This window comes from Rattus rattus, chromosome 1 (assembly GCF_011064425.1).
Source record: "Rattus rattus isolate New Zealand chromosome 1, Rrattus_CSIRO_v1, whole genome shotgun sequence".
Lineage (NCBI taxonomy): Eukaryota > Metazoa > Chordata > Mammalia > Rodentia > Muridae > Rattus > Rattus rattus.
In genome coordinates, this window is record NC_046154.1 from 45,919,360 (window position 1) to 45,933,510 (window position 14,151).

Below are 14,151 nucleotides of genomic sequence, written 5' to 3' on the forward strand. Positions count from 1 at the left end.
GCTGACTTTTGTTGTGAATTGTGTTTTTTTGTGAGAGGCATCCATTTACATGGGAAAAATGGCACGGAGAGGCCTATTGTGTTCGGCAGTCTCCGAGAGAATGCTATTTTCCGGCCATGTTCTGCACAGAGCCTGCTCTACAGTTGCCAACGAAGAGAAGAGCTTCCCGGAATAATAGGCCTGTTTTTATAGTAAGGACACGCTGAACCACACTACAGATTGTGTTTTACTCTTTGTAGTGGTTGCTAGGAAGCCCAAAGACAATATTTGGCCTACCTCTTGCTGATTCCGGTGCCCAAGAACTCGTGATATACATATCTATTTGACTCTGGTTTTCTCTTGTTGTCCTCCTACCCTTGCTAAAACTTTCTCACTTATTTTTTTTTTATTCCCACACTATGGTTATTTTTAATGAGCTATCTCATCTCAACTCCTTTGTGGATAGACCTGGTTTAAAAACGGCTCTCACATATTTAAATTTTAGTGATATATTCACCATAAGGAAAAATATAAATGATGAATTCCCTAGACTCATGAGACAAAGCCCATATGCATATGACTTAAATAAAATCGATAAACATAGCCACACGGCAACAGTATTTATAATCACCATCTACCTTAACGTCACAAATAAAAGCTTGCTCTCGGTTCTTATGTGGTTCACTTCACGCATGCACTCGTACACGCACAGATATATGCACAGACACGGACACACATAAACACAAGTACATGCACATACATACATGCATACGTATGTGCTGTGTGCATACCAAGCTGCTCTGCTAGGAGCCGGCCCTTCTCAGTGGGGATCACTCTTTCCTCTTCCATATCACATTTATTCCCCACGAGAATGACCTGTGCGTTGTCCCAGGAGTAGGTCTTGATCTGAGTAGCCCTAGGAAGAGACAGAAATAGAGTGACCACGTGGTGAAGGATTTCTGGGACACTAGCCAGCAGGCATGGTATGGCTGCAACCACCCTAGAATCAGAGCCCCTCTGATTATCTACACATCACTCACAGAAGACTGGACCTGTTAACATTCCCTTGGACAGGACCTAAACGTGTCTGTTTAAGACTCCTTTCACCCGAGAGAATTTTAAGTGATCTCAGATGTATAGGTATTTAAAATAGATAGACAAATCAGACGTTTACTGATAATAAATCACAAGGAAATCTATTGTAAAACAGTTCTTTGGTGTGTAAAGATGTATACTTTTACCATTTTTTAGAGAATGTAGTAAATTGCATATCAGGATAGATTTGTCTGCTTTTTAAAAGTTTTACACAAACAATTAAATCTTAACTGAATATTTGGTACTGAAAGACAGCTGGTTTTTTAAAAGATTGTATTTATTTATTATATATAAGTACACTGTCACTGTCTTCAGACACACCAAAAGAGGGCATCAGATCTTATTACAGACGGTTAGGAACTACCACGTGGTTGCCGGAATTTGAACTCAGGACCTCTGGAAGAGCAGTCAAGTGTTCTTAACCACTGAGCCATTTCTCCAACCCAAGACAAGGTTTTTTTAACATTACAAAAAAAAAAAAAAAAGTTGAGCAATATGTGATGGCTCATGACTTTAAGCCCAACACTCAGGACACAAAGGCAGGCAGATCTCTCTGAGTTTGGGTCCAGGCTGCTCTGTAGTGTGAGTTCCAGGACACCCAGGGCTACATTGAGGGACCTTGTCTCAAAAAATCAAAAACTCAAAAATAAATTAAAACAAAATAAAAAATTGAGTCGGGGGCTAGAGAGAGAACTCAGCAGTTACAAGCACTGGTTGCTCTTAGAGAAGACCCAGGTTTGGTTCTCAGGGCCTACAGGGTGTTCATAACTCCAGTTCCACGGGATCTGACACCCTCTTCTGGCCTCCACAGGCATTGCATGCAATGCTAAAACATTCAAACACACCAAATACAAATATATAATTTTGAAAAACAGCAATAAAAAAAGATGTGGTAGTGTTTTACATCCAGGACCTTGCTGTCCTGGAACTTACTACGTAGACCAGACCAGCCTTAGACTTGCAGAGATCCCCCTGCCTCTGACTTTCAAGTTCTGGGACTGAAGGATTTTGCTGTGTCGGAGCACAGCCTGTGTGCTGTATGATCAAATCAAGGCCATACTGAATGAAACAGAGTGATGCACTGTCAGAATCATCTTGATTCATGTTATGTTTGTCTTTGAACTAAGTTTTGGGTATTGTGTGTTCAAATGCCTTTTGCTATTTGCAGGTTTTTGTTTTTTTTTCAAGATCCCCGTGTTCAGTCATGTGAGCCCATATAGAATTGCAACTCACTAAGAAGCTTTGCCCTTGGAGGAGTGGAAGGAGGGTCATCAGACTGTGACCTGAGCTTGTAGCAGCTCCCTCCCTCTGCTCCTCAGCACCCTGTCTGTCTGTCTGTCTGTCAGAGGTGCTAAGTAGTTCCATTCATATAGGATGGCTAAAAGATGGTCTTTGAGACTTGGCTTTGAGATAGAGTCTCACTGTGGCACAGGCTAGATTGGAGCTCAGTATGCAGCACAAATTGGCCTCAGATTCAGTGATCTTCCTGTTTCAGGTTTCCCAGTGCTAGGATTTCAGATATGGGCTCTTCATCCAATGAGATGTTTGTTGGTTGAGACAGTATCTCACCGTGTAGACCAGTTTGGCTCCCAACTCCTGAAGATTCTGCTGCCTTAATCTCTCAAATGCTATGATTCGAGGTGTGAGCTACCACTGTCTGGTTCTATCCTAAGACCTTAAAAAATACTTTTCAAATGTTTTTCTTTGCATTTTTTAAAAGTGGACAGGCCTAATTTCTATAATTAGAAATTTTTTAAAAGAATAAAATAGGATCCTGCATGGTAGACATTTTGGGGGAGGGGAGTGGGGAATGGGCCTAATGCTCTAACTCTCCCATTAGGCAAGCCCTTTTGGTCCCCTGCACCTCCACCATGGTATCTCTTCTACTGGGCTAAATTCTTTCCCTGAGGGCAAGGACAGGCCTCTTCATCTTTGGGATGCCAGCCTCCAGTGGGAAACAGAGCAGAGATCGTGGCAGTGAATGTCAGGTGAATAACTGCTCTATGAATGGCTAATCCTGAGGCATAGACTGACTCTGTTGCTACCCGACACTGATACTTAGTCCAGTCGGATCCTCCCACCAACATGGACCTAGTTCTGATTCTGTTCCTCAAACCAACCCCATCACTGACTTCACTGGTTGAAAAATTCATTGTTCCCTTCAGAGACAGAATCACTTAGCCAGCAGGTGCTGCAGGCCACAAAGAGCCAGGCTCCACTCTAGGTGCTGGGGCTTGGGTGGTTGAGACCAATTTGCTTGGAAGGCAAACTCAAAGGTACCTGGGAGAGATGGACACTCAGTCTTCAGACTAAAGGCAGTACCCGAAACCAGCCCCGGCTCTGTCTTTTGCTCTCCCTTTCTCCTTCCCCCACTCCTCTCACCCCAGCCTCTCTCACCTCCCAGATTAGCAACGAGCTCAGGTTATTCTTAGAAACCCATCACCAGGTGTTAAAATCACTGTGTTCCCAAGGCAGAATGAGCAGAGATGAACGAGGGAGAAGGACAAGGGTCATGGCCCACAGGGAAGGAGCAGTGTGGTGACAGAGTGGTCACTCCACGGGAGGCGTGGTGACACAGAGAAGGTGGACGAAGATGGGCAGAAGGGAAATCATAACTGGAAAGACTAAAGAGAGAGAGGACGCAGTGGGGGGAAGGGACAGGGAGAGATGGAGAAGGAAGATGTCAATGCAGTGATGCACAGTGATAGCCTGTCTCAAGACCAGACAAGACTACCAAACGAGGTAGGACCCAGGGGGAAGCAGTCAGGTCCCAAAGGGGCCACCCTTTGAAGGAATGGGTGTGATTCTTGAGCAGCCCTAATTAGTACTTATGAGAGTTATAAAAAGAATGACCCTGCCCCCCCCCTGCCCCCCCCCCTGCCCCCCCCCCTGCCCCCTCCTGCCCCCCCCTCCCTGCCCCCTCCCTGCCCCCCCTCCCTGCCCCCCCCCTCCCTGCCCCCCCTCCCTGCCCCCCCCTGCCCCCCTGTAGAAGCTTCCCTTATTCCCCTGTGATCTTCCTTCTTGCTTGTACTTTCAGGATGATGCCCTCCATCATGATAACGAGGCCCTTGCCAGACCCAGTGCCATGTTGTTTCGACTTTCTGCCTGCAAACCTGTGAGCTAAGAAAATATCTTTACATTATAAAGCCTCTCTCCACCTCGAATTTTGTTGTAGTAATAGGAAACGGACTAATAGAGTAGTTGTGGGCAAAAGGAAGGCAAGGTTGGTGCTGGTCAGCACTGTTGCTGGCTACCTGGCTCACTCAGCTCCTCTGATGTCAAAGCACAGTAATGGCATAGACACCCCACCTCCTCCTGTCCTCTGAGGACTAGGGATACTGGGCATCGGGGCCTCTTCTCATGTCTTGCTTTTCCCTGTGCTTGATACCCCAAGAAGAAAGGCACAGTGGCTCTGAGGTTCTATCTCTGGACCACTGTGATGATTTCCTTTGCAAACAGAACCCTTTTGAACATGGACAGATATACTCCAAGCCCAGCTCAGTGATAGATACTATGTAGCCCCATTCTCCACTGTAGCCAGAGGAATCCTCCTGAAACAAAACTTGGCAACTGGGGTTGGGGATTTAGCTCAGTGGTAGAGCACTTGCCTAGCAAGCGCAAGGCCCTGGGTTTGGTCCCCAGCTCCGGGGGAAAAAAAAACAAAACAAAACAAAACAAAACTTGGCAACTAGCTCATTTCCAACTCAGATAATATATAGGTGATGACCTATATATCACCCACAAAAACTTCCCATGACCTACATTCTCTTCTCCTCTCACCTGCCTTCTTCCCCTTGCGCATCTTTTCTTTTCTTTTCTTTTTTTTTCTGGAAATTCTTACCCATTGCCCTTCAGGCTGACTCCTGTTTATTTCTCAGAACTTACATACATGTCCTCAACACCAAGATGCCTTCCCTGACTCCAGCAGCCAAAGAGAGCCCCCTCTGGATTCCCATGGCCCGCGTGCCTCTCTTCATCAATACTGTACTACTGCTGGCTAGTTTTCATCAACTTAACACAAACTAGAGCCATCTGGGAAGCGAGAGCTTCAGTCGAGGACTTGCCTCCATCAGATTGGCTTGTAAGCAAGTCTGTGGGGGAGATTTTCTTGATTAATGGTTGATGTGGGAGGGCCCAGCCCACTGTGGGCGGTGCTACCCATAGCAAGTGGTCCTGGGTTGGCTAAGGAAGCCAGTTTGCTCAGCCATAGGGGACAAGCCAGGAAGCAGAGTTCCTCTGTAGTCTCTGCTTCAGTTCCTACCTCCAGGTGCCTGCCTCAGGTTTCTGCCCTGGCTTTCCTCAGTGATATATTGAGATCTGGGAGTTGTAAGAGGAAATAAACCCTCCCCTCCCCCACTGACTTCTGGTCAGTGTTTCATGGAAACAACAAAGAGCAAAGCAGGACAAATCCCTATCACCTAGCATTTTCCTGGCCTGCCTCCTGGTTTGATTTCTCCTCTCATGCAAGAGCATCTTGAACCCAGGAGCCATTGCTGATTTACCTAGGTTTCCTTAACACATAGCACAGGCTTAGCACATGCTAGGTTTTCATGACCAGTTTGGCAAAGGAATGAATTTGATATGTACCAGTCCTGGACAGCGTTGAAGGACTCCTCGTTGGTGATGTCATACATGAGAATGAAGCCCATGGCCCCGCGGTAGTAGGCTGTGGTGATGGTCCGGTACCGCTCTTGCCCTGCCGTGTCCTGGGTGAGGAAAGGGAAGAATCAGAATCCTAGTAAGTCTGTTGTGTCCTCAAAAGTCCCCAAGGCAATTAACTGGATATTTAAGGAGCACTCGTTATGTTTATTGCATTGTGGAGTCTAAGTAGAGCATGATATTACCTCCCAGAAATTACTAAGAAAACAATTATCATCCCAATGGAGAAAGGGCAAGAGGCAAGAATAACTTACAGAAGAAATGTATGTGAGTGACCATTATACTTAAAAACCCTATACTCTCGTGTTAACTAACTTCTGGTGACTGCATATAATAATCAGATGCATCATGCGTTTCCAAAGATACATGTATTTTTATTATATGCATCCCCATTACCCTTTCCTGTCCTCTTCTCCTGGTCTTCTTGCTTCCCTTTCTCCTCCCACCCAGTTCCTCTTCCTCATTTATTTGTTTGTCTGTTTGTTTATGATGAGCAATGGGTTCCATCAGGGTTGCTTATAGAGTCCTGGAAGAGTAATTGTTTATAGAAGTATGGGCTCTTTATATCAGTGGCTATGCCACTAAAGCAAATGTCTCTCCCATCCTCAGACCCATCAAGTCCTTAGAGATGCTCAGGGAGGAGGGTAGGGCCTCATGATCTTTCTCCCTACACATATACCACAGAGAGAGAGAGGGAGAGAGAGAGAGAGAGAGAGAGAGAGAGAGAGAGAGAGAGATGTTCCCTCTCCTGCTCCCTCTCCCCCCTTCTGTGTGTGTGTGTGTGTGTGTGTGTGTGTGTGTGTGTCAGGGGGGAGAGGGAGCATTATCCGTCCATACATCCTGGTCAGGGAAAGGTCAAGGGCTCTTCTTCCTCTTTTGAGATGATGTTGACAAGTCTTCCACTGTTAATCTCAGTTTGTGTGAGATCAGAGGTGCTGCAGCAGGGCTCACGACCCGAGCTCGGTTATCTGGACCCACATGGTAGAGAGAAAGGACTGATGCATGCACGTTGATCCCTGACCTCCACACATGTGCCATGCATGAGTGAGAAAGAAGAGAGCATATGCATGCTCACACATTAACTAATTAGTTATGAAATTAAAGTTAGTTAATTAATTAAGTGCAACAGCAATGTCACATTCCAAAGACAGCATTCTGCCGCAGTCGGCTCCTTCCTCGACACAGAGGTCCCGTTCAACAGTTTCCTGTTCTCAGCTCCTTTGCCAGTTGTCTCTGCAGTTACCACTACTCACTGCAAAGGAAAGTCTCTGACCAAAGCCGGTGGTAGCACTAATCCGTGGGTATGAACATAAATACTTGGGCAGCAATATGGTAGACACATCTTGTCCATTTAGCAAAATGACCTAGGACATCACTGGCTGCAAGTTTTTAGTTAGGCTTGCAGTACCAAATATGGACTCCCTCCTGTGAAGTGAGACTCACATCTGACCAAAGAGGTTACCCCTGTGACTGACTTGCCACCATTGCACCAGGGAGAACTTCTTTTCTAGCGGGCGAATAGCACAGTGCACAGATCCACACTTGATGGCAATTGTCACCCGGAAGCCTGGTGCTATGACATGAGAGCTAGCTGTCGGGAAAGGAACTTCCCTCCTGGTTCCAGCTTGGTTTTTAAGTCTTGTGAGCAAAGCATGAATTGAACAACAGGGTCTAGTTCTGATAAGTGACCAATGGCTGTGGCAAATGCCCATATTGTTTTGGGGAACTTAAAGATCTTCCTGATCAACTATTCAGGGATCCTCTGGCCCTGCTACAGGGTTTTCATTTAATAAACTTGTAGTTCCTGGGGACTGCTTTATTCATTCATTATGTAGCATACTTATGTTTAAACTCTTTAAATTTTTTTATTTAATTTTTATAGATTTATTTAAATTTATATTTTGGTTTATTTTATGTGTTTGGGTGTTTTGCCTGCATGTGTATCTGTGCACCCTGTGCATGCCCGGTGCCTGTGGAGGCCAAAAGAAAGTGCTGGATCCTCTGGGACTGGAGTTACAGACGGTTGTGAGCTGCCATGTGGGTGCTGAGAATCAGACCCAGGTCCTCTGGAGAGCATCCAGTGCTCTTGATTACTACGCCATCTCTCCAGCCCCTTGATTTAATCATTTATTAGCTTATCCATTCTCGGTTTTCCTTCTGGCATTCTCACTCACCCTTAGTTTACGTTGAGCCTCTCCTCTTCTTCGTCTCCCTGCCCCATCCCCTGGCACTTACCACCGTGCTCTGCCCAGAGCTCCCCACCTCTACGCCCACCCCAGCAACCTCTTTTCCCCTTCTCAGAGCCTCTGTGTACTTTCTAGGCCTTATTATACATCCCCACATAAATTCACACACATAACAGTTGAGCAGGTAGAATCCACATATAAGAGAATACATGCATTATTTTTCTTTCAGGCCTTGAGTTATCTTTCTTAATATAGTATTCTCCAGTTTTATTCATTTACTACAAATTTCATAGTTTCACTTTTCTTTATAACCAAACAAAATTTCTTTCTTTTTTTTCAATAATAATTTCCAGGTCAGGTGAGATGACTTAGCAGGTAACGGTGCCTACTGCCAAGCCTGGCAACCGGACTTAGATCCCAAGAACCCAAATGTTAGAAAAGAATCAAGACATTGTCCTCTGGGGGTTGGGGATTTAGCTCAGTGGTAGAGCGCTTGCCTAGGAAGCATAAGGCCCTGGGTTCGGTCCCCAGCTCGAAAAAAAAAAAAGAACCAAAAAAAAAAAAAAAAAAACATTGTCCTCTGGCCTGTACACTGTGGTATGCATATATGTTAACAGCACACAACGAATGTAATATAATAATGCAAAATAACAACAAATAACAATACAATTTTGTCAGGAGAATCTCTTGAGCAATGTATGAAAATATCACCTGTCAATAAAATACTGTACCCTATTAGCTTAAGCAGGAAATAGAAGGTGGAACACCTGTTTGAGGAAGGTTGTCACATGAAACTGAAGACCAGGTAACAAGCCACATGGCAGAACTTAGAGTTGGGTAATGGGATTAGTGAGATATGAGCTAGTCGGGGAACAGAGCCCTAGCTTTTAGCCTAGGCATTCATTCATATACAAGAAGTCTCAGAGGGGCTGGAGAGATGGCTCAGCGGTTAAGAGCACTGATTGCTCTTCCAGAGGTCCTGAGTTCAAATCCCAGCAATCACATGGTGGCTCACAACCATCTGTAATGGGGTATGACTTCCTCTTCTAATGTGTGTAAAGACAGAACATATATATATATATATACATATATATAATGACTATTATTATTATTATTATTATTATTATTATTTCTGGGAACAAAGTGGTCAGAAGGAAAAGCCTGTAGTTACAAACTTTATACTTCAAAAACCTACAGTGAGGGTAAGTGACTTCCCCAAAGTCATATCACTGGTGACAAAGAATAGCCTTGAGTCCAGGGCACATGCCACAACACCTTCATCAAGGAAAGACTGCTTTATCTACAAGCATTTACTGAGAACGTCCATGACAATGATGAACATGAACAGTGAGGGCAGTATGCGTTCTAAAGTGTCGCTACTGCACCAAATAACTCGACACGCGAGGCCTTGCAGAATACACCTTGGTACTCCAGTTTGTCAGGTAAGAAACCATGGTTTGGAGACACTGTCTAATAAGGGTTAGAACTTGGACCAAGTCAGGTCTATGTGACGTTATACCTATATAATATATTCCCATAGTCACGAACCATACTTTGTGTGATGTAAAGAAGAAATGGAGCAAACACCATCCCTGCTCCCAGGAAGCCACAGTAGAGCTTCCTAGCGAGGCTAAGACTTATCACTGAACTAGTAATTAGCAATAGGAGATAAAATGTCACCATGTCTACAGAAGTGGCACAGAGAAAAGGTGACCTGAGTTCAGCTGAGGGAGAAACAATGTTGGGGAAGTTACAGGACCTGTCAGGAAGCAGAGGTCGTTTTATCTGGGTAGGCTGGGCTCCTCCATATCAAGGGATCTTAAATCTTAGCAGCTTGAACACAGTGTTGTTGGTTTTTTCCACCATCAGCTTGTACCCGCCATGGCTGGTGCTCTGGTGCTCTCCTTTGTGGCTTCCTTTGTCCAGGATAAAGACTGACAGAGAAGATAGCCCATAGCGTGGGTTCTTTGAGCTTCTATTTTCCCTGTTTCACTAGGTGAAGCATATCGTCTATCCAGACACAGCTCTCAATAGGGGAAAGAGAGACAATCCTACCAGACACTCAGGAGAGGAACAAGAAATGTATGGTAAACAGCATGAAGTTCCCACAGGAGGAATCTGCAGCAAGCCAGGAGCCGCACCTAAAGATGTGTGTGGGGAAGGTCCTGGGGCCTTTTCTAAGGATGTTTTCCCAGTTGACAAATGAATGAATCCTGAGAAATCGAAAGAGGGTTTTTAATCTTTATTTTTATCTATCTATCTATCTATCTATCTATCTATCTATCTATCTATCTATCTTCTATCTATTGACCTACTTAGCTACTGTATGTGATGGGGAGGCACATTTGCATGGCACAGCCTATGTGTGGAGTTCGGAGGACAACTTTGTTTGGGTTGGTTGTGCCTTTCCAGCTGCAGGTTCTAGAGCTGGAACTGGGGTGGTCAGGCCTGTGTAACAAGAGCTTTTGCCCAGAGTCATCTCACCAGGCGGTAGAAGAGTTTTTGCCCATGAATTCTCAGAGATTTAAAGAATGGTGGGAAATGGGAAATGAGTAGGTAATAAAGCTAGAAAGGGCTCTGTATGTCGTATTATGGGGGCAGGGCTTTATCTTGTGGATCAATGCTTTGGGACAGGAGACATAATTAGATCAATGGCGTGGCACTTGGATTGGCTAGAGGATTTTTGTTCTGATCCAGGTAAGCTCTGATAAAGCTATTTTAAAATGACGAGGGGCTAGAGAGTTGGGTCAGCAGTTAAGAGCACTGACTACTCTTTTAAAAGACCCAAGTTCAATTCCCAGCACCCACACGGCAGCTCCCAACCGTCTATAATTCCAGTTCCAGGGAAGTGGATGTCCTCTTCTGACCTCAACACACATGCAGGCAAAAATGCCCCCACACATAAAAATATAGAATTTATTTTTTAAAAATCTAAAACAAAATTAAAAACGAAACTACAAGGTACAGTGACAAGTCAGATGCAAAGATATGAAAACGAGTGCCTGTAGTCTCAACACGCGGAGGCTGAGGCAGGAGGATTTGGAGTTCAACTCCAGCCTGAACTACACACACAGTGAGTTCAAGACCAGGCTTGACGACAAGATTCTGTCTTAAAGGAAGGGGGGAGTGGAGCGGAAGGAAGGAAAAGAAGAGGAGGAGGAGGAGGAGGAAGAAGAGGAGGAGAAGGACAAAGAGGAAGAGGAGAAAGGGGAGGGGGAGGGGAGGAGGAGAAGGAGGAGGAAGAAGAGGAGGAGAAAGAGGAAGAGGAAGGACAACAGCTGTCCCACCAGGACCGTTTCTCCATGCTCTTAACCACTCATCTCTGGCCCAGACCTGTCCAGCCTGGGTTAGTAAAAGGAAGCCTGAGGTTAGCACGTGCATCTTCTAGATCAAGGCGTCGCCTTCCTGTTCGCTGGTGTCTTTGAGCGTCTTCCTCCTCCTCCCAGTCTGCAAGCACACACCCCTCAAGCTCATGGATGCCTGAGAGGAGGCACGGACGATGAATGAGTGTGTAGGCTCCTAACCCTGGAAACCTAGGCACTAGTGAGGGGAAATTGCTATGTGCCACGTCTACATAAAGCCTGTTTCTCTCTGTGTGTCTCTGTCTGTCTGTCTGTCTCTCCCTGTCTCCCTTCTCCTCCCCTTCCCTCCCTCCTTCCCTCCTTCCCTACCCACCTCTGTGTGTGCACACCTAATAAACCCTCTTTCAATATTTGATCAGCTTCTCCCATGCTTTTGCCTCTGCCTCCTGTTTCGAGTCAGTGCTGCAGGCTACCACTGATCTCAAGTTCAGCCCCTGAGTTCAGTGTTATAGGATTAGAATGAAGCCATTCTTCCTGATCCACGGATCCCACAAGCTCTGGGCTCCTGCACCACCCCTAAATTATGTCTGTAAAAGTGTTTAGTTTCATGTCTTTGCCAAGCCCCATGTCCTAACTCTTATGATCCAGTTGATGTCCGACTAATTGGAAAACCTATTACGCAGTCTCAGAGGAGCTTGGACGTGGAGTCAGCCCCATCTCTGTATTCCCAGCCTAACATGGGGCTACAGACAGCAGAGTTCCCAACCTCCGCTGTTTAAACAAAGAGCGTGGGGCCGGGCTGGAGCCCTGGCTCAGCAGTGAGGAGTACTTGCTGCCATTGCAGAGTTCAGTTCCCAGTGTAAGGTTGTCCATAACTCTAGTCCCAGGGCATCCAACCCCTGCCCCACCCCCGCCTCTGAGGCACACTGGTGGTTCACCTACATACAAGCAAACACTCACATACATAAAATAAAAATAAATAATTCTTTTTTTAAAAAAAGCATGGCATTCTGGTGTTTGTTTCTTTTGGGACAGTGGTGTCTCATGTAGCCCAAAATGATTTCAAATTTGCAGTGTGCCTGAAGGTGACTTTGAACTTTTGATCCTGTTGCCTCTACCTTCTGAGAGCTGGGGTTCAGACATGAGCCCCTATGCTCTGTTTTGTGCAGTTCCTGTATAGCCCAGGGCTTTCTGCATGCCGGGCAAACCCTGTTAACTGAGCCACCATCCCTGAGCACTCAGTTTGGAATTAGAGCTCTGCTCTCCAGCTTAGAATGTGGCCATGAGATAGGCCCTAAAGTGTCCTCCAGTGGTTGCTGCCTCCTGGCCTCGTGTTCGTCCTCTCCTTGGGCAAACACAGCCTTAGCTTCTTCCTCTGCAAAAAGGAATAATAACAATACCTAATTCATGGGATTTTTTTAAGATGAAAATTAAGGATTTATACACAAAAGGGCCATAGATGTTGGTTAGTTGCTAGAATGCTTACCTAGCATGTCTGAAGCCCTGAGTTTACTCTTCAGCACTACACAACCGGTGTGGGGGTAACACATGGAACACCAGGCTTGAGAAGTAGAGGCAGGGGGAGCAGAACTTCAAGGTCATCCTCAGCTACAGAATGAGTCCAAGACCAGCCTGTGATTACATGAGATCAGTCCAAGGCCAGCCTGTGATTACATGAGATCTTTTTTCAGAAAAAAAGCTCTAGGGAGCTCCTGGCACATACTACGTACCGTTTGCTTGTTTGTTTGTTCGTTCATTCATTCAATACTTCCCCAACCCAAGTTCCCCAGATACGTCCAGCCCCCGTGGACATGTCTTGTGGCCCATGTCACTTCCCTCTCTATTCCAAATTATCAAGGCTGACTCCAGCCAGAGTCTCAATGTGAAAGAGTGGATGACAGACCTTGGTCTGACTCCCAGCTCTGCCATTCATCAGCCATGTGATTGTGAGTAGATTGATTATTTCATTTCTTGGAGACTTAGTAGGGCTTTGGTAATTAAATAAAATGTCTGGCCCATAATAGGCAACTGAGTAGATGAGTATCTGTCATTATTATTTAACTTTTAAATCATTTCTATAAATAACTAATTTAATTCTTCATCTGTTTAAGCTGGAGAGAGAAATGGAGCTGTTTAAGAACACTTGTTTCTCTTCCAGAGGACCCAGGTTCAGTTCCCAGCACCCACAGAGTGATGCAGCCTCACTCTGCATCATGCACCAGACACACACACACACACACACACACACACACACACACACACACGGTGCATAAATACATGGGTGGTACATTCATACATTCAAAATAAAACAATAAATAATGAATAAATCTAAAAGTCAGTTTCCTCATCTGGAAAGTGATGGTAACAGGACAAACTTAAGGTGACTGGGGAGGATTAGAGACGATGTACACAGAGCCTGGCAGGACACAGAACACATGCAGGGTGCTCAGAAAAGCTCATGGCAACTGCTACTCATACTGGTTGTGTGGTTGTGACTCCATGTAAAGACACAAAGTTAGAAACAAGTGGCCTGTAGCCAGCTCTCAGCGCTCCATGCTAAACGGAAAGTCGCCCAGAGAAACACTCTCCAATCCTCCTGTTTTTTATTTTTAAAAATCACACTGACAAACACTGATTTCATTTTCAGTGATGAGAGTCAGAAATAGAACCAAAAATGAGACAGGAAGGAGCAGAAAGAAAGACGAATGACTCACTGGCTACTTGAAGAAGGCAACTGTGACATCAAGAAAAATCAAGCCACTTTCAGGCAACGGACATTCTGTGAGCTTTCCGTGAGAGAGCATTCTGTGAGCAAAATGTTATGCCTAAGAGCAGACACCAGAGTGAGCAGGCTGCCACTCTGGCCTCCAGCACCCCTGTCAGTGGAAGACAGACACACTGTCTGTCAAGGAACACCTACACGTGTCAGG

The 14,151-nt window shown here is 45.4% G+C and overlaps 1 protein-coding gene across 1 annotated transcript in view; it reads right to left on the reverse strand.

Annotated features, from left to right (window-relative positions):
* Rab3b (RAB3B, member RAS oncogene family) overlaps positions 1-14,151 on the reverse strand; it is a 68,028-nt gene that overhangs the window by 10,931 nt on the left and 42,946 nt on the right. The window contains exons 3-4 of the mRNA XM_032900510.1: positions 5,662-5,780; positions 744-895 (exon numbers count right to left, since the gene is read on the reverse strand). Coding sequence (XP_032756401.1) covers positions 744-895; positions 5,662-5,780 — 271 coding nt within the window. The remainder of the gene's footprint in view (positions 1-743; positions 896-5,661; positions 5,781-14,151) is intronic.